The 20,344-nt window shown below is 40.1% G+C and overlaps 1 protein-coding gene across 1 annotated transcript in view; it reads right to left on the reverse strand.

The window, feature by feature from the left end:
• CAPZA2 (capping actin protein of muscle Z-line subunit alpha 2) overlaps positions 1-19,868 on the reverse strand; it is a 32,863-nt gene extending 12,995 nt beyond the window's left edge. The window contains exons 1-5 of the mRNA XM_061373060.1: positions 19,778-19,868; positions 3,891-3,954; positions 1,926-1,977; positions 1,155-1,218; positions 436-642 (exon numbers count right to left, since the gene is read on the reverse strand). Of these exons, the coding sequence (XP_061229044.1) occupies positions 436-642; positions 1,155-1,218; positions 1,926-1,977; positions 3,891-3,954; positions 19,778-19,816 (426 nt within the window). The 5' untranslated portion in view covers positions 19,817-19,868. The remainder of the gene's footprint in view (positions 1-435; positions 643-1,154; positions 1,219-1,925; positions 1,978-3,890; positions 3,955-19,777) is intronic.
• Positions 19,869-20,344: the final 476 nt, after the last annotated feature.

The following is a 20,344-nucleotide window of genomic DNA, read 5'->3' on the forward strand; positions in this document are numbered from 1 at the left end:
AGCCATCAAAACCTGCTGATTCTGGTGGTAAGAATATAGTACTTTGATATACAGGAAGTGTCATGGAAAGAAAACAGTTTGCTTTGCTGACAGTTTTTTCTGTCAGGTTAAGGCAAGGCAAGTCTTACGGATTTTTTATTTTGTAAGTAACCAGCCAGGATCAATGGAGATCAATCTGCAACAGTCTACAGAAGGTCTTAAGCACTGAGAAGTAAGTCATCACTATCACCTGCAGTAACTACTCCACTAGTAATCCAATAGCTGAAATATCGGAAGTTTTCCCTCATTTCCCTACATGAACTCTTGACAGGACTAAATTCTTTGCTGTCTTTACTGTTGGAACTACACATCTTCCTGGTTTTCAGTTTCAGTTTTTTTATTTTTTTTTAGATTTCTGTCTATAGTGGTACAATGGTTATATAATTTAGTACTTACTGTGCAGACACCATTTGGGTAGTGTTCTTTCACATATGCTTTCATTGCTGTTTCAACTGAATTCCTCCAGGATTCTATGGCATTTTCAACTTCATGGGGTCTGGGATCAGTAGCCTCCTTTCTTAAGTGATCAAATTTAAAAGAAATCTTGTTCTTGGGATCCAAAAACTTTCCATTTCCCAAATCACCATGTTCTGTTATCAAAACCTGTATTGTAAAATTTTATTTAATATCATTTACTACTGGGAAAAAAGAGGAAAAACAAAATCCCACACCAAATCTAATTATATCCTACACTTAACTGGAGCCAAAGACTCACATACATATATATATATATTTACATATAAACTATGCATATAGAACAAGAGGGCAAGTCTAACATGACACTGATTCGGAAACATCCTGAATCGTACCCTCTTACTGCAACAAACAATGAAATACAGAAATTCAGGTTTTCTAGTATCAGAGATGGAGCAAGTTGTTTCAACAACTCCAAATGATGTCTGAATGAATTCAAGCCAACACCACAGACTGAAATTTCAAGCTCTTCAGATGCCCTAAATGATAAACTTATGGAACTAGTACTATTGGAGGTCCACAGTCTCTGTATTTTGGCAGGAAAGATGCATTTCTTTTCATTTTCTCGCCAAGATATGTTCCAATACCAGAACATCTTGAACAGCTTAAGGAACATGGCAAGGATTTCATTGTATTCATACCTGTTCGTCGTAACCGTCAATTTTTACTGGAGTAAACTGGTCCAAGTTGTACTGTGCAAATGCACTGCAAAAGGAAAAAAAATCAACACCAAATGCCTGCGTCAAGCACAATCTTTTTCCTTAGGAGCTGTAAGATATCTAAATAATATCTAATAACCTGGGCAATGATGCATCAAAAAATGGTATCAATACTTTGTTATATAGCAGGCCCAAACTCTTAGAATCACTTTGGTTCAAATTACAGATTCCAATGACCATCACACAATGATTTATGTTCACAAGTAACCCGATATAAACAAACACATAGGCTTTACAGGAACATATAGAAACTGGAGCAACAGATTAAGTTTAAAATCCACAGGGATCTAACCTACTAAGAGGGACATGTCTGTTCTTATAGATGAAACTAATTTTGGCATAAAATACAGTAAGTGTAATGTTTTGATATAGAAGGGTCTGAGGAAGCAGTATCTTACAGATGTTCAGTGCCTAACACTGAACGCTTGGTACCAAGAAACAGAAAATGAAATCCAAACAGATGGAGACTAGGTCCAAAATCCAGGTCACCCATTTCCAAAATGATGTTCTAAATATTAGGATACAGTACAGATCTCTCCTCTGCCAAGAATTTAATCTTCATCAAAGACGTACAACACAAAGTTTTACTTGCCAAGCACTCATCTTTTTAAATGAATTTCTTACTGACAGTGAAAATCTTACTGAAAAACATCTTGCTTTTAGGCAACTGAATATGTGGCATCTGGTACTTACTGGGCTGCTCCTTCCCTGAGAAGATTGTCATTATTAAGCAGCAACCGAACATCTGAAAGAAGGTATTTACAATATAAAGTACAGTTAACTCAGAAACTTGTTTCAGTCACATAGCAAATGTCAACAGATTGTACAAACACAAACCATAAACCACCCCACACCCATAAGATTACTAAGTATGAAATTTATTGCTTCATATTTCATAATTTTGACTCAACAAAATTAGAAGAGTAGTAGGGAAATGGATCCCTTCCAACACAATCTGGTAAGCATATATAAGCCCCATTCTTCAGTCTGTGTGACAGCTGTAGGAATCTGTCGGACTACCTTTTAGAGAAGTTCTGAACGAGAACAGCACAGGATTCACAAGTTCACTTTTAAAACGTAAACTACCAAATCCTTCACACTATACTGATTGTAGTGATTACTGTATTTTGACAACATTAATATATGTGTTGTACTTACTAATTTTTAAGCCTTATCATTTTTCTTTGTTCCTCAGTAGCCAGAGTACAATATATCATAACACCATTTCTTCTATCATCATACAAGAAACACATGAATATAGAATAAAGTCAATACTCTCCTCAGAATGACTTTCTATTTACTAGGCAGTAAATCGTTTTTTATGTACTTGACTTACTGGCTTACTATTTACTAGGTACTATTTTAATAACAAGGTAATGCACTGATCATTAGCTGATCATTAGTCTTGATATAACATTTTAAATTCTAAAGATTCACAACGTATCATACAAGTAAAATCAATATCTGAAATATACTTGAAGTATTACCTAAACCAAAACACAAAACAACAAAACATCCCAAATGAAAGCAACCACCTCACAAAGTCAAGAAAACCCTAAGCCAAACCAAATGAAAACACAGTTTGAAGGGCTGGAGTTTAAAGCTTTATATCTTTTTTTAAGAAGTCAGTTTGAATCGCATTGAGCACTGGTCAGGCATTTATTATCAAATGCGTTGTTATGTGTTTTCAAACATACTGTACTCAGTTACTGAGCAGGTAGCTGCAACTATAAACTAGCTTAACAATAAAGTTTATAGCATTACTGCTGTGAGGAACTGTATTAACTTTCAGGGAGCTGGTTTAATGGGCAGCCCATCAATTGCCCATTTCACAAATGCAGCAAGTTTAAATAATAATCAGCTGGTCACAGTTTAACTGAAGAACAAAACTTTTACATTCTCTAACAAATTTAAGCTCTCACCAGCCTGACACTGACTAAAAGTTTAGGATACTAAAACTTCCTTCTTTGCTTAAATAACAGTAGAGAGATTTGTAAGCTACAGCTACAAACCACATGCTTTATGTGATATGTATGCCCACATACCTTGATGCAAGACAAACACAGTATTTTTTAAAGAAAAATAACATCTTAGGTAAAGTTCAGGGAACAAGTTGAGAGAAGCCAATTTCAAATTTCCTTTCACTTTATCAGTACACTCAGTAAGTGAAATGTGTTCAGAATTTAAGGGTTAAAAATGTCTGAAGAAAATTAATATTCTTTTCACAACTGGCATTAGGCAGTAGCCCTCTGTATATTCAGTGTTAAGTATTTGTCATTATATTCCTCCTTAGATATAAAAGACCATTTCAATTCCAGCTACTTTCTGTTGGAAAATGTAATTGTCTATTAAAAACTGAAAAGTAAAGAAAGAGTATGTCTCTCCTAAACAAAACCCCTAGTGACTGTTAATTCATGACTGAGTAAAAAACAGAAAGCAAGCTCATTCTCACATCACTGAGAAAAGTGGTATTTTCATCCTTTTTCCACTTAAATTCTGTCTTGTGACTGCAAAGCTTACTATGCCAAGCTACAAATCCAGCTCTTACAGCAAGTGAGCTGCTAAAATATAAGCTACATAAAATTCAGGAGAGTAACTGGCAATACAATTCTGGCTATAGATGCTTTAAATGAAAAGACAGAGCGGAGAGATACTCACCATTGAACACCTCATTGAATTCCCCAGGAGGAGCATGAATTATGAATTTTGCTGCTATACGCACCTGAAATACAAAAACAGTTATGTGGTTGTACATACTTGCATTCATTCCTATTCCAATCAACAGGAATTCCAGACATGAAATTATGCAACTCTACTGATTCGTGTATTTGTTCACATTATTTAAACTACTCTGTCTTTGTTAGAAACACAGAATATAAAGTTTCACCTCTTCAAACAGTATAGAGATTATATGTGACGAAAGCAGATACAGGAAATTGAGTCACTCATGGTTTCTATTACTGGCAAAAAGAAAGAGATTAATATAACTCACAATTTATTTCAACTTCCAATCCATAGATGCCTGATAGTCAACACACAAAAACCACAACAAAGATACATTCAATCTTCAAGGCTTCCCCTCAGATTTTATTATACTTTCCTATGGTTCTAAACTTTTGGAAGGCCCACAGCCAGACAGTAATCAGTAGATTACATGAGCTTAAAAACACTTTCATAGGCAGCAAAGCATGTAATTTCACCTGTGTCTACCTGTAAGGTCTCTTGGTACCACAGTACCTAGGTAAGGTTAAGAGTCCTTCAACAATTGCCTTCAGCCACAACCTTTTGCAGACAAAACACAGCACAAGCCAATACTCTCACTAAAAGTGTGTGCACCTGCCCAGGCTTTCTCCCTCCTTCCGCTTGCCCAAGCACAGTGAATTTAGTTTTCCAGGCTGGTTCCCAGGACTGTTTGTTGCACAGCTGCAGACACATGTGCTTGCAAAAGGAACATAAAAATGGTATTCTTTTTTTCCTTCCATGTGAAGCACCTTAAAACTTCTCAACTATTACCTTACTTGCACAATGTCACTCAGCAGATTCACTTTCATTCATTCTTCTTTCCCCCTTACACTGTTAAGGGCATCTGTCATAAAAGAAGTGTTGATTTCCTAACTTAACTTTACGAAGTTCCTAGCCTTCACATTACAGTTATCTAAATTCTGGAGACATTCAAAGCTCTCTTGCACCCTTGAATATTCAAATACAGGATACCAACTGAACCACAGTTCCCATTTCTGACATTGCCAGTTATGTTTTTATGAAATAAACAGTTGGAATATTAGTGTCTGTACTCTCTGGGCTTCCTGCTCAAAATTAAACTATTTGAGAGGCACATACTCCATCAACAAATACCTAAAAATACCCAAAGAATACTTCATGTTTACTTTTTTATATTTATTTTAAACTACAGAAGAACTACCTGAGCATGCTAGAGCTCTTGAACTGACAGCTGAGGGTAGAAATACAGTGTTCTGGCCCCTGGTTCTTAACAGAGCCCAAGATTCACTGTGGCATTAGCAGTGTTCAAACCTCAATGAGATCCCAAATGACTAGCCTAGGCAGCTTGCCGCTCACCTGAAGTCAGCACATGGCCACTTAGAGCTGGCTAATGGAAATGAAAAAGTTGTCAGCTCCCAACTTTCTAAACTGAATGCTGCATTCTGGATTGCAGACAGCCTTTATCTGCTGCCTCAAATACCTCAAATTCAGAACTCTTTCCATGTAAACAGAAATTGGCATTATACTGAGATAAATGCCACAGTGTTTACTCTTCTCACAAGAGACACAGAGGCGCAAGAGCATCTTCTTCTGTAACAGCTTATTAAAACACCTGCCCAGATAAGAAAAAAACATGATTTGGATTCCCTGCTTTGACCCAAAGGAATGTGAACTCATCTGCCTTAGCTAGATTACTCCAACCACCAACCTGCATGTTTCCTAGGTACACACTTTATACCTCTCCTACTAAAAACAGCATACACAGCTTAGTGCTCACACCAAAGAAATCTAAAGGCAATGAAATACAGCTAACCTACAGTACTGTGAAGGAGAATATAACTCATGAAGGAGAAGGGGAAGACAGGCTCTAAGTTCTGAAATAAAAGGACCATCAGTTTTGGGGTGGGCAGCAGCTAAATGAGCAAAATTAAGCAAAACATGGGTGCCCAAACTGCCCTCTGAATAATCATTACACTGGTCATTATTTATTACTCATTTATTACCATTCATATCATATCGTTATTATTCATTACCACTAAACCAGTAATATCTGTTAGGTGAGATATTAAGTCTCTACTACAACTAGAATAATGCTTTATTTTTCAGCTGTTTTGGTAATGTAAAACTGGGTTTTGCTTCTTTTTTGCTATCAGTAAGAACTATTCTTATGAGTCAGATTAATACTTCTGAATGGATATTACTCATAATATAGCTAAGAGTAACAGATGTTTCCTCAGGACAGACTAACCAGAATTCAATGATCTTAAGGTCCCTTCCAACCCAAACCATCCTATGATTTTACTAGTAAATTTAATTCTCAATGAGATTTTTTTTTTTCAGTATGATAATTCACCATCCTTGCCACTTCTTATAGGACAAATAAACATGCAAATTAGGAATGAATTCCTTATCAGTATACTCATGCTTACATAATCAAAAAACCTAGCAGGTCTTCAGAAGCTGTCCTGTCAGCTAAGGCACTCTGCATTTTGCTAACCTGCCTTTGTGACGCCCATTTAAAGCTAATCCATTTCAGCAGTTAAAGCAAATTAACTTACCTGTGGAGATGAGTATCTGAAAAAGCCTTATTTCCCCAACTCATACAGTATAAAAAGCACACCTAAGAATTAAATCTAGTAGTCTCATTTACACACAAGAAATGAAAAGCATTTACAGCTCCTTTATTGCCACTGATTTTTTCCAGAAATAAATGCTCTAAAAGAGGCTTCTGTTTTCCAAACGCAGACTGATACTGAAGGATAAATGAACACATTTTCATGAGCCTCAATGAGATGAAGATCTCCCCCTTTTGGCTGTCAAAAGCCACTGGCTCAGCTATCACTTGAGAGAGCACATTTTTAAATAAAGGGACAGTCCACATAAAATGTGGTGTTTGTCGGCAAGTAAAACAAAAGATTTTTAAATGCACATATAAGAACAGGCAAATTACTTTTAATATGAAGTGACAGGCAAAAAACTCAACTGCAATAAAGTCAAGTTGAGATAGGAAATTTTTTTTGCTGAGAACTGTTGAAGAACACACATGTTCAAGAAAACACATCAATAAGATGCATTACAGTTGAAACCAATGTTGGTTATTCAATACAATAAGACTTAAAAACTGATTAGAACAGACCTGAGCAAGTCAAAACAGAAACAATATTTTGAAAGTCTAAATGACAAAAACTTTTCAGTAAAGAGAAATGCACCTTCGCACACAGTACGAAAACCTTATGAAATGTATCAGCAAGTAACAGAAAAGGTTACAGTTGAGTATTCCTTTAAAAACTCAAAAGACTGAGAAAACACCTGAAGTTTCTCCACTTATTATTACTGTAGTTACTCCCAAAACACCACCTAAATTTTAAGATAGTGTTTTATTGATGTAGTTTCCAAGATTTGATTTACAGACACCATTTTCAGTTAAATGTCTGCAGAGCTGCTTACAAGAAACTATAAAATTCAGAGTTCAGTAATCCAGAACATTTGATCAACAGTGGCTCACAAAAACCAGGTCTTGCTAACAACCTTTACCATAACAATTGCACATTTACTACATTAAATTCCTTTAAAGCATAAAATTAATCTAAATACATTTTAATGAAATGTGACTTCATCCAGGTTTGCGCATTAATTTGGACAAATCATACAGAAGCTGAGAGGAAGTTGTAAAATGAAAAAAAAAATATCTCTGAGCATTTGAGAAGAGAAGCATTCCCCACTGTAGGGTTTCTCTTTATCTGATTTTCACGTTTACACCAGTCACAGTCTCACTTCAATGGAAGTCTGATACAAGTACGTAAGAACTAGTGAGATTTACTTTCTCAAGTGATGCCAAACGCTTCCCATCACATCAGTTACAAGCTTTTTGAGTTTATAAGCTATTTCAAATAAGGTAAAAACTCAGTCTGAGTTCATTCTGCTAGAAATTAAAACACCTGGTCTATCAACAAATGCTTACACTCAGTTACTACAGTATTTGCGGTTTTCAGATTACACAAGCACAGAGGTAGCAATATACAGAAAGGTGGTCAGTTATGCTAAATCCACCTTGTTTTCATGCTTCTGCCTTTATTGCACAATCCAATTTCTCTCGAAGCATGACATCCACCAGATAGACAGAGAAATCCTACTTCTTTTTCAGTCTTGTCCAGTCTGAGACATTCTAAAGTTTGTTTTATTTTAAAGAAGTTACATACAGCGACTGCACATGCCCCAGACTACTCTTCCTGTTCCTGGTACATCGGAACTGACACTGCTTGAAAAAGCCCAACCTTCTGTGCTCTATGTGCCTAAATATGGTCATGGACACAGCCTAGCTGAAGCATAGGGGCTCCCCCAACACCACCCAGTCAGCTCCACTACTACATGCTTGTTCCTGATAATCAGCTAGGGTACACCTAGCAACAAGTGAGACATTAAAACTTAAGGTAGTTTTCCCCCTCCGACCTCCCCCACCTCCCCTTCCCCTTTTTCTTTTCTCCCTTTTAATTTTACTGAGGTACAGCTGTATTTGCCAGGGCTTTGACAGTTTCCTCCTTCAATCAACTGCCACGCTGCAGCACAGCAAAAACTTGCTGGTATGCAAGATGCTGTGAAACCACATACTTTGCTCTTACTCCTTGGCTACACATCACTTATTTCAAGTTCAGCTATAAACTCCTTGTGGCAGGGAGACCCACCCTTCCTCTACACTCAATAACAGGTTAAAGTTTATTGTTCCAAAGCAATAAAAATGAAATAGTGAAAGAGATATTAAAAGCCCTTTTCAGTTAAAAAACTGCATTAAAATTTGAGAACAGGGAGAGAGAAGTAACATAAGACCTCCACAGTAAATTTCCACTCAAAGACATCTTTGTTGCTAATCACAGTGACAAAAAAAGCTTCCAGCAGTTACTTTTACCCCAGCGATTATATAAAGTGCTAGAGCAGGAGAAAAGCTTTGTATATCACACAATCATCGAATAATTTGGGTTGCAAGGGACCTTAAAGATCATCTGGTTCCAACCCCCCTGCTGTGGGAAGGACAACTTCTACTAGACCAGGTTGGTCAAAGTCCTGTCCAACCTGGCTTCGAACGCTTCCATGGATAGGGCAGCCAGTCTTTCTGGGCAATCTGTTCCGGTGCCTCACCACCCTCATACTAAAAAAATTTCTTCCTAATACCTAATTTAAAGCTACACTCTTTCAATTTAAAGCCATACCCCTTGTCCTGTCACTACCTGTCCTTGAAAAAGGTTCCTCTCCAGATTTCTTGCAGCCCCCCCTTTAGATATTGGAAGGCTGCTATAAAGTCTATTCTGGATTTCTGAGAGTACCCTTCCTTTGTTGTAAAAGAAATCTCCACTCACAGGAACCTATGCTTGGCAAAAAAGTAGATGAGAGACCACTTTTAGGAGAAGGGAGCTTTTTGCTTCTACTCTACGAGCAGTGAAGAACCCAGAGAACCCTATTCCCACAGCTGTGCCTTCTGTAGTTTCTGCTCGTTCAGGAAGCCTTTCTACAGGCAACTAAACAAATAGCTTGGTCTTGACCCACTGAACTCTACTTACGGGTAGCTACAGGGGTTTCTCACAGCCTGTAGTTACAGAAATACTAACACAGTGAAGCCTTATTCAAACTAGGTAAGTTCCTGTTCTCTCAAGACCCTGTAATTCATACTCAATAACATGCAAGTCATTTTGGTATCCTGTGTGTACCATATGGAGTAATACTGGACAAGACAGTAGTGTATCAAGTTCCCAGTTTGATTCAAACTCATGTTTTGAGTCAGCTGAGACATTGTTTTCTGTCTTCTAATGAACAACAAAACTGCGCTGATGTCTTCTACCAGTCAAAAATCAATCTTATATTGACACATATTGATGTAGCGCATCAAGGAACATGGTGTAAGGTTAAATCATTTGCAAGATACAATGACTGATGTCTGTCAGTACTGCAAACATTAACAGACTTTGAGTTTGCAAATCCTTCAGTGTTTAAAAAAAAAAGAAAGTAATTGTTTTTCTCTTTGCACAGGCAGGCAGATACTTGGTACTACCGGCTCCAATTGCTCATTAAATTCTTAAGTTAGATACTTCCCAGAACGCTACGCCTGCACTTGCAATACATCCTTTAAAACTAAAAACAAGCTGGTGGTGTTTCCTAAGCAGCATAAACTGACCTACTACCATGCTGCTGCTGCCACCAAAAGGCCTGATCTCCTTGCTGCTCCTAAAAGCCCTGTGATCCATTTTTACAAACTCCTTTGTAACACCAGTGCTCATCTATTTTGTAAGCATCTAGAGAAGCAAACCGATCTGGCTGAAGAATATCTTTAGAAGGTGGCAGGAATATAGCAACCAAATCACTTATGAAAAGAGCTAAAGGAAGTATTCCTTCTTGCTGCTAACAGCTTAGGTGAATAAGCCTTCAAACAACCAGCCAAACACTGAGAAAGTATATAGAATCATAGACCTTAAGATCATGTAGTTCCAACTCCCTTACTATGGGCAGGGACACCTCACACTAAACCATATCACCCAAGGTTCTGTCCAACCTGGCCTTGAACACCATAAAGGATGGAGCATTCACAACCTCCATGAGTAACCCATTCCAGTGCCTCACCACCCTTACAGTAAATAACTTCTTCCTTATATCAGATCTAAACTACCCCTGTTTAAGTTTTAACCCGCTACCCCTTGTCCCACCACTACAGTCCCTAATGAAGAGTCCATCCCCAGTATCCCTGTAGGCCCCCTTCAGATACTGGAAGGCTGCTATGAGGTCTCCACGCAGCCTTCTCTTCTCCAGGCTGAACAGCCCCAACTTTCTCAGCCTATCTTCATACGGGAGGTGCTCCAGTCCCCCGATCATCCTTGTGGCCCTCCTCTGGACTTGTTCCAACAGTTCCATGTCCTTTTTATGTTAGGGACACCAGAACTGCACACAAAACTCCAAGTGAGGTCTCACGAGAGCAGATTAGAGGGGCAGGATCACCTCCTTTGACCTGCTGGTCACACTTCTTTTGATGTAGCCCAGGATACAGTTGGCTTCCTGGGCTGCTAGCGCACACTGCTGGCTCATGTTCATTTTCTCATCGACCAACACCCCCAAGTCCTTCTCTGCACAGCTGCTCTAAATTTCTTCTATGCCCAACCTGTAGCTGTGCATGGGATTGCTCCAACCCAGGTGTAAGACCTTGCACTTGGCATGGTTAAACTTCATGAGGTTGGCATCAGCCCACCTCACAAGCGTGTCAAGGTCCCTCTGGATGGCATTCCTTCCCTCCAGCGTATCAACCGAACCACACAGCTTGGTGTCATTGGCAAACTTGCTGAGGGCACACTCAACGCCACTGTCCATGTCAGTGACGAAGATGTTGAACAAGACCGGTCCCAACACGGATCCCTGAGGGACACAACTTGTTACTGGTCTCCAACTGGACACTGAGCCATTGACCACAACTCTTTGTGTGTGGCCATCCATCTAGTTCTTTATCCACTGAGTGGTCCATCCATCAAATTGATGTCTCTCCAATTCAGAGACAAGGATGTCATGCGGGACAAACGCTTTGCACAAATCCAGGTAGATGACATCAACTGCTCTACCCCTGTCCATCAGTTCTGTAGCCCCATCATAGAAGGCCACCAAATTGGTCAGGCAGGATTTTCCCTTAGTGAAGCTATGATGGCTGTCACCAACAACCGTGTTGTTTTTCATGTGAGTCAGTGATTACCCCATGTCAGCAGCAATCTGTGTTCTCAGCATTCCATGAAGCCTCACCCATATCCATGGGTATCATTTCAAATATTGAAGAATCATCCCAAAACATGCAGCATCTCACACAAATACAGAGCAAAGGCAATGACTCTGGCTGAGAGGGAATGAATATAAGAAAGTAGTGTTGCAACTGCTTTCCTACCAAACTCAACTGAAAAAAATGCATGGTAGTATTCAACTAACTTCTGCTTCTGGGAGAGCTGAGGAAGAAAACATTGCAGAAATGTGTTTCTGTAGCACAGGAAAGGAGGGGCACATTCCACGCTTATGGCTTTGAACAGACATTTCCTTCATAGCTATGCCTGAAGCTGCACTGCAACTGCAATGTGTATATTAAAAATAATTCAGGAAAACACAAGTATTTGGAAGTATGTAACAGTACCAGCACTTAATAGTGGTGCAAAAAGTAATTCTTACACATTGTGAGGTATTCTAGCTGAATTCTTTCTACCTGAAGAACTGGCTTGGATAATGAGATTTATTTTCACAAAAACAACCATTTTGAAAGGTGCTGACTACTTCACTGTAGGCCTTTAAGCAGCAGTGTATCTAAATAGCCATCTTAAAAGCCTCCATCTTAAAATATCCTTATACATCACATCATACCAAAATGAAGGATTAAAAAAAAATCAAACAACCCCAAAAGAGGTCTTCTGAAAGCCACTGTATCAGATACAGTCAGCAAACAGGAACGGGAAAGCAATGTGGGCTACTTGGGTAATAACTAGAAATTAATTACTTGGGCTTAACTAAAAAAATAAATAAATTTTAAAATGATCCTTCCTACTACTCCAAGATCATTATTTATAATTCATAGAACCATACAACACCAGGTTGGAAGGTCGCTCAAGGATCATCTGGTCCAACCTTTTTTGGCAAAGCATGACTTAAGATGTCCCAGCACCCTGTCCAGCTGAATCTCAGAAGTGTCCAGCACTGGGGAATCCACCACTTCCCTAGAGAGACAATTCCAGTGGCCGATTGTTCTCACTGTAAAAATTTTCGTCTTGTTCCAGCTGGAATCTCCCAGTAGTAACTTGTGTAGAAGGTGTCCTTGCACACAGCAGGGGACTGGGAACCAGGTGATCTTTAAGGTCCCTTCCAACCCAAACCATTGCAACAACTCCGTGAAAATTCACAGAATAAGGTGATACGCTAAAGGTATGCCTCCCACCCACCCTCCCCATTTTAGTGTCTTGAAATTCTCTCTTGAAGACAAAATTAGCTTGAAAGTTTTAATGCCTTCTTTCAAGTAAAAATATTTGAAATATTTTACATTTCAGAAGCTTTTTACTCAAGAATTTAAATAATTTCCATATGCTGAAAAATTTGCTTTCATTTCTACATGAACAGTTCCATGTCCTTTATACCCTGCTTGCAGAAACTAGAAGTGAACATTACACAGTGCTGCCCAACAAACACACACTGATTTGCTCAGTAATGTGGCTAAAATCCTTATCCTTTTTGACTGCCAACATTCAAATCAACCAAGGAGGCTGTCTCATAGCAGAACTGTAGTTTTATGACTGTTGGTGAGCAACAGAACCTTATTTATCACAAATTATTGCTTCTGGTTTCACTACTGGATTTGCCAATAACTTGTTCTATTGCCTTATTTATTTTTCATAGACTCATAGAATAGTTAGGGTTGGAAAAGACCTTAAGATCATGTAGTTCCAACGCCCCTGCCATGGGCAGGAATACCTCACACCAAACCATGTCACCCAAGGCTCCATCCAACCTCGTCTTGAACACAGCCGCAGATGGGCATTCACAACCTCTCCTGGCAACCCATTCCAGTGCCTCACCACCCTAACAGGAAAGAATTTCCTCCTTATATCCAATCTAAACTTCCCCTGTTTAAGTTTTAACCCATTGCCCCTTGTCCTATCACTACATTCCCTAATGAAGAGTCTCTCCCCAGCATCCCTGTAGGCCCCCTTCAGATACTGGAGGGCTGCTGAGGTCTCCACACAGCCTTCTCCAGGCTGAACAGCTCCAACTTTCTCAGCCTATCTTCATATGGGAGGTGTTCCAGCCCCTTGATCATCCTCATGGCCCTCCTCTGGACTTGTTCCAACAGTTCTATGTCCTTTTTATGCTGAGGACACCAGAACTGTACACAATACTCCAAACGAGGTCTCACAAGAGCAGAGGGGCAGGACTGCCTCCTTCGACCTGCTGGTCACGCTCCTTTTGATGCAGCCCAGGACAGAGTTGGCTTTCTGGGCTGCAAGTGCACACTGCCAGCTCATGTTTGTTCAGTTTGTTTCTCTTATCTACTTAAACAATGTGGTTTCCTGGGTAGCAAGCTTCCACAAAGTTCTGCGAGCACAAAGCCTGCAAGAACAGGGCTTCTGATGGTCCTGAGGTGCCACCACATTACAAATACTCCATGACATGGTAAAAATCATAATCCACAAAAAGTACATCATTTCCTCAGAGTATTAGTAACAAAAGAATATACGAACTGCAACTTTAGAAATCACTGATATTATACTTAGAATGTCAGGTTTCATTTGTATCCATCTTCAAGCTTCACATAGTAATTTTTAACTAATAAAAATGGCAGACATATTTGCATTGCGTAATAGCTCTATATGGAGGTGAACAAAGACACAAGTTGCAATACTTCCACATTAGGAAAAGTTTCTGACCATGGAAATATTGCAATATGCTGCCTAGAGGAGCCTGTGCAGTCTCCATCCTTGGAGATACCCAAAGGTGAAAGAGTAAGTCCCTAAGCAACCTGATCTAAGTTGGCCTGCTTTGACAAAGCTGCATTCAAATTACCTCCAGAAATTTCTTCCGGCGTGTATGGCTGTACAAATAAATGAAGTTATTATTTCCAGCTATAACAGTATATAGTATTTTTCTCAGATACTGTTGAACATTTCTATAATTTCACAAAGTCATTAAAATTTCTATTCTCTCCTTCAATCTCAAGGCCATTGATGCCTTTGTTGTTTTTTTTTTTTTAATTAATTAACTCAAGAAAACACACTATGATATGTCAGCATATACATTAAAAACCTTAAATATTGGTAGAACTGCTGCATTCAAAATTAGATATCAGCCTGAGAAGCATTCCCAACTTCCTTATTTTTATTAGAGAATTTCCTCAAAATGTTATCAAAGTGTAAGTATTGAGTTTAATCTCACTTATGTGAAAAGAATTCCTTCCACACAACTTCTGTCACATTTCACTTGTGGAAAAATAGTTAACTTTTACAGCTTTATTATGCAGTAAATCAAACAGAAAATATGCTTAACTGTAACTGACTTATTTCACATTTGAGTATTAAAGGTTTTTCAATCTTTCATTGGAACTTGCAACAGCATTTCCAGTTCCATACAGAATTTAAATATAAACAAGAACCAGAGAGCCCACAAGTTCCTCCTGCTAGACACTTGCAAAGCTGCACTTTTAAATATAAAACAAAGTGCATACTGATGAAAGAACATTAAGGACACTTGCCAGACTATACCTTATAGGTTACAGAGCAATTGTACCCAGAAAAGGCTTTTAAAATCCTGCTTCTACTACAACACATTCTGCTTCTAGTCACATCTGGTCTCAAAGTCTCATTCAGGGCAATTCTAGAGGTCAGAGTTTGAGATTTTTCAAAAATGAATGATTTTGAGAACATGCACTGCTTTAAAACAGAGATATTTTTAAAAAGTTTTGTTTGGTTGGTTTTTTTGGTGTTTTTTGTTTGTTTGTTTTGTGGGTTTTTTGTTTGTTTTTGGGGTTTTGTGTGTGTTCGGTTCAAAGAAAATCAGCTAATACTTCCAAAACAGAAAAAAAAGTTTGTTTGCACTAAGGAAACACCCGAACCTCCCACACTGGTGAGCTTGTACCTGCAAGTGCAATCTCCTGTTAATGCATTACGTGTTAAAGACAAAGTTACACACATGAGAGAATACCTTTTACTGGCATAGACTTTTCATCTCAAAACAGTGACTAAGGAAACAATTGTTCTTTAAACATGTGTCAAAACCACACTGCAGAGTTTGTTGGTGTAAGACATACACCTTTATTACTTTGATTTGTAGGCTTTGACATGTAATTGAAAAAGTTACAAAGTTACCCAGTGCACCAGGAAATACCTGGAAGCAGTGCTGGCTCATTTTCACAAATGGGACTGCTTCCTCATCAGGAGAGAAGTTTTGCTCTAATTACAGTAAGCTCTGTAATTAGCAAGACCTACTGTTAAATCCCACCTTCCTGAACAAGTGGAACTACTAAGAGATAACCTTACTGAAAAAAAGATGTGGTCCCTTTCTTATCTTTTTTTTAAGACAATGTTTGACAATTCCAATATTCATAAGCTCAGCATTTGAAAGAATGCAGGAGTTAATTTTGCTTTAAAAGAGACAGATGTGTTATCTTTTCCTGCAAGGATTCTCTCCTTTCCTTCCTGAAGGCATCACAATTTTCTCAGGCTTTACTTTGATATCAACACAGCTATTTAACTCCTATGCACCAAAACCCCACTGCAGAACATTGGTTTTAGGATTTAAATAGTTTTAATCCTGTTTTGCATTTGCACTGCTGTTTGTTAATTAGTATTTACATTAGTAAATGCAACTTTTACAGCAATGTCAGTACCTTCCGCTAATCATTGCCTAAATTCATGTAGATAAATTACAGCTTTTATATTCACACTAATACACTCACGAAGTACATTTTTACATACGCTTAATTACTTTGATGCAGTCATAGGTAGGAAAACAATTTCTACAGAAACTTGAATAAAATTAAACTGCAAAAAATGATTACTAGAATTTAACAAAACTACTTCAGATATGCTGGATAAATAAATAGGTGTTGCACTCAAAACTTAGGGAAGATGCACTACCCATAGGAAGGGCGCAGAAGCAATGACCTCCCTTTGCTATCTCCCACAAGAGTTCAGGGCCTCAAGATTTCCACCTCTCACACCTCATTTTTATTTATAGGCTGAAGCAAACAATCTTATGTTCTTCCACCTATTTAAAAGCTTCTGAACTTTCAGTGACCTACATGAATAAAGTGACTATGGAACAATGTATCTCACAAAAGCTGGTTTTAGCACTGGAAAATCCCTGATACTGAATGCAAAAACTTTCACTGGTAATAGCCCAACTTTGTATCTTTGGATGTATACAAATCTTAATGCCATAATTACTACAAATAGCTCTCAGGTTTGTTTTTTTTTTAAAGAGCTTTTTCAAATTTATCCTCATGCTGCCATCACTGAAAGATAAGCAAAGTTTCAAAAATCTCAAGCTAAAATGTGAATCTAAGGAACAAGACTGGGTTCTAAACCAGTTATGCAACCTTGCATACTGAAACCACCTTGTTTTTGGAAACTGGCTCTTCTCCTTCCTTGGTTTTAAAGCTTCCTTACCCAAAATGCAACCCTCTGTTTGCCACTATTCCAGTTCATGCCTTTTCTGTACTCTCAACTACACTAAACACTGCAAGTTTTAAACCTGAATTACGTTAGAGCTAAATACAGCCATCCCAAACTGACTACTAGATAGCAACAGGAAGGCATAGCTGCTATAAATGGAATTGCTTACTGCCTTTGCAACACTTAAATCTATTGACTAGACACGAAACAAGATGTGAATTGAAAACCTTTCCGAACTTATATCATTGCATCACTTGATCTCCTACTTATTTATTCTTTTACAGCAGTATTATTACTTTGAAAAGGAAAAAAAAAAGAAAGTTATTTGCTCACCTTCTTTCCTCCTTGAATTTCTGCAGGTTTAACCAGTGTCCCAGTTACGCTAAACTACCCACATCTGAAATTACCTACAAAACTATACCACCACCACCACCTCAATCAGCCTTCAATAATATCAGTTCCGTGGGATTTTCATGGGAGAAAAATATATGAAGGAACAATGTGATTTATCCCCTGTGAAAATGAAATGTAGGAATAGATGAAGACAAACATTATTTATAGTCCCAACCGGATGGGTGAGAAGGGAATGCTTTTCAAATGCTATCCACCTTTTTTTTGTTTTTAGCTCAGTATGTTTGAGACAACATTTTTAATGTAAAGTCATACCACAATTTAAATGTATCAAAATTAAAATCTTAGGGCATCAGAAGTTCTGCATAGATATTTGCCTGCTTTTCCAAGAGTTTGCAGTGCTACCCATCTTTGCTTTATTAGCCAATAAAATATACTGCCAGGCTTGCAAAATTCCACTCATATAGGACAACCGATTTTATATGGGACTGAAGCAAATAAAAGAATCAATTTAAATTTACAATGGAAGAGTGCTGATTCTATTCACTTATATGAAGCCAGGAAGTCTCTAAGAAGTCTGGGAGAAAAGAAAAACTGGAATTAATGGACAGAAGAAAGTTCAAAACTTCATTCTATCAGTCAGAAAAGCACAGGCAGAGCTTCCCAGATCATACAGAGCCAAGATATAGCTGTGATTCTACCTTTTACTATTTGACATGACAAATAAACCAGGCACAAAATGAAACACAGGAGGTGCCCTCTGTTCATCAGCAGACACTTTTATACTGCAAGGGTGACCAAGCACTGGCACAGATTGCCCAGGAATGTTGTGGAGTCTCCATCCCTGGAGATTTCCAAAAGCCATCTGCACATAGTCCTGGGCAGCCTGTTCTAGATGACCCTGCTTGTGGAAGAGACTTGGGCAAAATAAACTCCAGAAGTCCCTTCCACCCTCAACCATTCAGTGATGCCAAGATAACTGTAATCTAAGTCTTTTCATGTGTGCTATCCAGGAACAACACACTGGATTTGCATTGCTTGTATTTTCTATAAGGGCTAAGAATCATGGATTACCACATATACTTCTTGATTACCTGACTACTTACAGGTGTTGTATGAATGCGAGTTAAACAGAGGAGGACACAGTCTTAAAGCCTCTTGGAAAAAAGATAATGAGATCCTGGTGGTATGCATCTTGGCATATCAGTGCATCTCTAGCTCTGAAATAGGCTCCTGTTAACCTCAAACCTGCAGAAAATCTGCTTTATTGTAATCCCTGAGACATATGAGGCATTCTTCTAATTTCAAAGAAGTTTCAAACATCATTTATCAATGTCTCCTACATTTAAGTCATCTCACAGCTTCCACAGTGATGAAACCCTACATTTTTTAGTAAAAAATGAATAACACTGTGTGTTACATAAAGACATGACAGCACACTAGCACCATGTACACACACCACCACACCCTAGCTCCGAAACAAGCAGCTGTCATGGAGCTGGATCCAACAGGGGAAGACCAAAAAGCACTGATAACTGAGGTCTTACCAAACACCCTGCTCCTTGTGTGATTTTTCTGGAAAAGATCTGTCTTAGATTTAAGACGTTTCCAATTGGCATAAAAAGAGATTACACGCACATCTCATTAATTCTGATCCTCTGCTCCTTGACCTTACACCTCCCCAGTTACTGACTCTTAATAGGAAGTAAAACAGCCCACCTCATCCCCACGCATCCCCTCCCCTCCCCTAAACCTCCCGTATCCCACCTACTCCGGGACCCTGCGGGGTGAACCGCGAGACGATGGCCAGGGCCGGCCCTGCTCTGGGGCCAGGGCCGCGGCGCGGCGCCCCTCTAAGAGGACCGGGCTGGTGCTGTGGAGCGGCCGGCTCGCACGGGCACGGAGCCTCGGAAACGGGCAGTGGCTGTGGGGGGAAGCGGAGGGGAGAGTCCTTCCGCGCCGCTTCTCCCTCTCCCCACCGCCACACACCAGGCAGCATGCACTGGCCATCCGCGGCGGCAGCGGGGAGCCAGCAGAAAAGGGCCATCGTCTTCACCGGGCACCGGGCCCCGCCCCGCGTAGGGCCCGCACCGTACAAGGAGCGGCGAGAGATGCGCCCGGGCCAGCCCTCCCCCCTGCCTCCCCGCCGACCCTCTGCCCGCCCCCCCCTCACTGACAGGCCCGACGGCGCGGCGATGGTAAAAACACGAACCGCGGGGCGGGAGGCGGGCTGGCCCCACAGTCTCCCGGCTCAGCGGCCCGGGAGGACAGACGGGCAACCCGGCTTGGTGCAACATCCCCACCCAGCCCTACCTTCTCCTCGTCGGACAACTGCTCCTCCAGATCCGCCATCTTCCCGTCTGCCACCGCCCCCAGCTCCTCCTCACAGGCAGGAAGGGCGGGGCGCTCCTCACCACAAGCCGGGGAGGGGGCGCCTCTGCGCATGCGCAAGATGGAGCGGGGGTTGCGCTGTGAGGCGTGGGAGAGTGGTGGCGGGTGAGGGGCGGAGCCCCCGCGCCCGCGAGCTGGTGCTTGTGGCGGTGGTTGCCCGGTGGAAGAGGGGGTCCCAGCCGGTGGGTGGGTGTCGTGGGAGGAGCAGCGCGGCAGGGCCCGAAGCGCCCCTCAGGTCGCCTGCGGATGAACAGTGGGGGTTCCCATCTGTGTTTTAATAGCGAAGTCGGGCATTTAAGTAAGATCGCTGAAAGGTTGAGCAGACAGTTAAAACCGGCCCGCTCTCGCACACCCTTAGCCTCATGCTCAGCGCGGGTCAGTGCCGCACGGCTGGCGAGAGCACTCGGCGGTGTGATGGAAGAGACTCTGGAAAAGTCTGCTTTGGCACTAGCAAGGGAGACCAAGGAAACAGATTGCGTGAAATGATTT

Source organism: Neopsephotus bourkii, unplaced genomic scaffold, assembly GCF_033783945.1.
Source record: "Neopsephotus bourkii isolate Nb327-2 ecotype Australia unplaced genomic scaffold, CSIRO-AGI_Nbou_v1 NB_1624, whole genome shotgun sequence".
NCBI classification, from domain to species: Eukaryota; Metazoa; Chordata; class Aves; order Psittaciformes; family Psittacidae; genus Neopsephotus; species Neopsephotus bourkii.